Here is a 2,415-nt window from a genome sequence, read left to right as displayed (position 1 = left end):
TATACACATATAAAGAATGTTTTTCCGCATATTTACGTAGTAATGCTTATCCAATTTAAATTGCTTCAATAACATTTTATTTTAAAAATAATATTCTAATACTAAATTTGATTCTTCGTTTGTTCGTCCTTAAAATTGTCTTACATATAAAGAACCATCAAATAATAAATGATTATTATTTTAATTACCCTTTTATTAATTATAAGAACATAAAAGTTAATTAAAAGTAAGGTTATTACATAATTAATTTTAATTTGTATGAATTCACAAATTAGCATTATATATATACACCTTCAAATTGCAAATAAAATCATTATATACAAATTAAATTTAAAAACAAATTGAAATAACAAAAAGCATATATATAATGTAAAAAGATATAATATATTTATTATGATTTTTTCTTGTTTTAGTTTAAAAAATTCATCGAAAAAGTTACATTTATGTTTATAAAAATACAAAATAATAATTAATATAAGCATTATTAACACCGATTTATATTTAATTTTCTTATTTATCTTCTATTTCATCTTCACCATTGGTTCTTAAATTACTAATCCAATTAATAATTTTTTTTAAAATCTCTTCATTTCCTGGCTTTGTCGTTGTATCGTGCTTCATACCATCAACAACATGAAATTCTTTATCATTAACATTTAATTTATTATAAAACGAAACTGCCCATTCATATGAACAAATACTATCATCTTTTGAATGCACAAATAATAAAGGAATATCTTTTGGTATATAATTAATATTATAGTCCAATGTGATCGTTGCTTTTATAAATTTAGACATCGTTTTATATTTTTTTCCATTAATATTTCGAAATATATTATGTTTAGATATGTTAGCAAAATATCCGGACTTTTTATAACGTGATTCTGATGAAATCGCTATATGAGGTAAGACAAAAGACAGGAAGGTTGCTAGAGGTAAATAAAAATACTTAAATGATTTGTTTCCAGGATCCAATTTTGATTTTATTCTTATCATACCAGATAAAGATACGCAACCTTTAATATTGAATTTATCTAAACAATCATAAAATCCTTCATCTTTGTCACTATCAATAGCAACACCATTTTTCGTAGCAGAACTGCTGGCACAGGAATTATCAGAATAATAACCATTAGCATTATTCATATTATGCATATCATTTTCAGTTTCATTAACATTAGTAGAGTTGTCTAAAATGATATTACTATTTTTATAGATATTTGAATTCAACGCCTTAATTCTATCTTCTTTTTCTTTCCTTAATACTTGTAACATTCTTAAAGCAATATTTCCTCCCATCGAATACCCAATAATATACATAGGAAGTTTTTTTTTTGTTGTTACTATACTATGAGATTTATCAATCGTTTGATTATCATTTGAAATTTCATCTTGAATGTGATTCATATATTGTAATACATCATCAACTAGATCATCAAAACAACTAAAATCGCCTCTTACATTTTTCCATCCTTGTGATTCCCCATGTCCTTGCAAATCTAATGCATATACTGAATAGCCATTTTTATTAAAATTTTCAATCCAACTATCTTTATAAATATAGCAATTATTACTGTTTATTACTAAGTTTTCATTGTTAGTTGGCGTTTTCAAATTTGTTCTCATAAAAGTTAATTGAGTATTAACTTTGTATCCATGTATTAACAATATATTTCCTATAGCATTTTTAACTAACCATCCATATGTTTTTAAAAGTAAACCATTTTTATTACGTAACCAACCTACCTTAGGGTCGCCATCTAAATTACATGTTTTATTCCTTAATTCATCATTATTCAATTCAATTTCTTCCATCAGCAATATTATGAGTATAATAATCCATATACATCCAAAAAAATATATATATATACTACTTTCCCTTTTAATAAGGTATTTTAAATAGTGAATGCCTTTGTTTTCGCATAAACTGTATACATATATGCGTATATAATTAAAATTTTACTTTTCAAATGTATGTATACAAATTATTAACACAAAATATACCATATTAAATCATATTATGGCTTTATACAAATTTATATATGCAAACTTTACATACATATTAAATTAGGATCAAATAATATTAATAGAATTGGATGTATATTATAATAATATAACAAATTATAAACAAATTATAAAAAATAGAAAAAAGTTTATAATTATAGCTCTTTATTTTATTTTCAATACTTTTTAGAGTATTTCATGTAACCAGATGAAATATCAATTGATATAATAGGATTAATACGAATAATTATGTATTGTTTGTTTTTCGGTAATTTATTTTATATTTTTTTAATTTTCTTAATTTCGATAGTTCAAATTTGGTCTTATAAAAAATATATATTTAAAATATATAATTTCTATATAGTATTTTTTTATTAATAAATAATGATTTATATAATGTTTTTACTTAAA

At 22.1% G+C, this 2,415-nt stretch overlaps 1 protein-coding gene across 1 annotated transcript; it reads right to left on the bottom strand.

The window, feature by feature from the left end:
• Window positions 1–510: 510 nt before the first annotated feature.
• PVVCY_0600010 (lysophospholipase, putative) lies at window positions 511–1,815 on the bottom strand (the record flags this gene model as incomplete). The annotated part of the gene is made up of 1 exon (XM_037635060.1): window positions 511–1,815. One exon carries the CDS (start codon window positions 1,813–1,815, stop codon window positions 511–513), a length of 1,305 nt encoding a protein of 434 aa, XP_037490244.1.
• Window positions 1,816–2,415: the final 600 nt, after the last annotated feature.

Source organism: Plasmodium vinckei, assembly GCF_900681995.1.
Source record: "Plasmodium vinckei vinckei genome assembly, chromosome: PVVCY_06".
In the NCBI taxonomy this organism is placed as follows: Eukaryota; Apicomplexa; class Aconoidasida; order Haemosporida; family Plasmodiidae; genus Plasmodium; species Plasmodium vinckei.
This window is presented reverse-complemented; position numbering and strand designations above follow the sequence as displayed.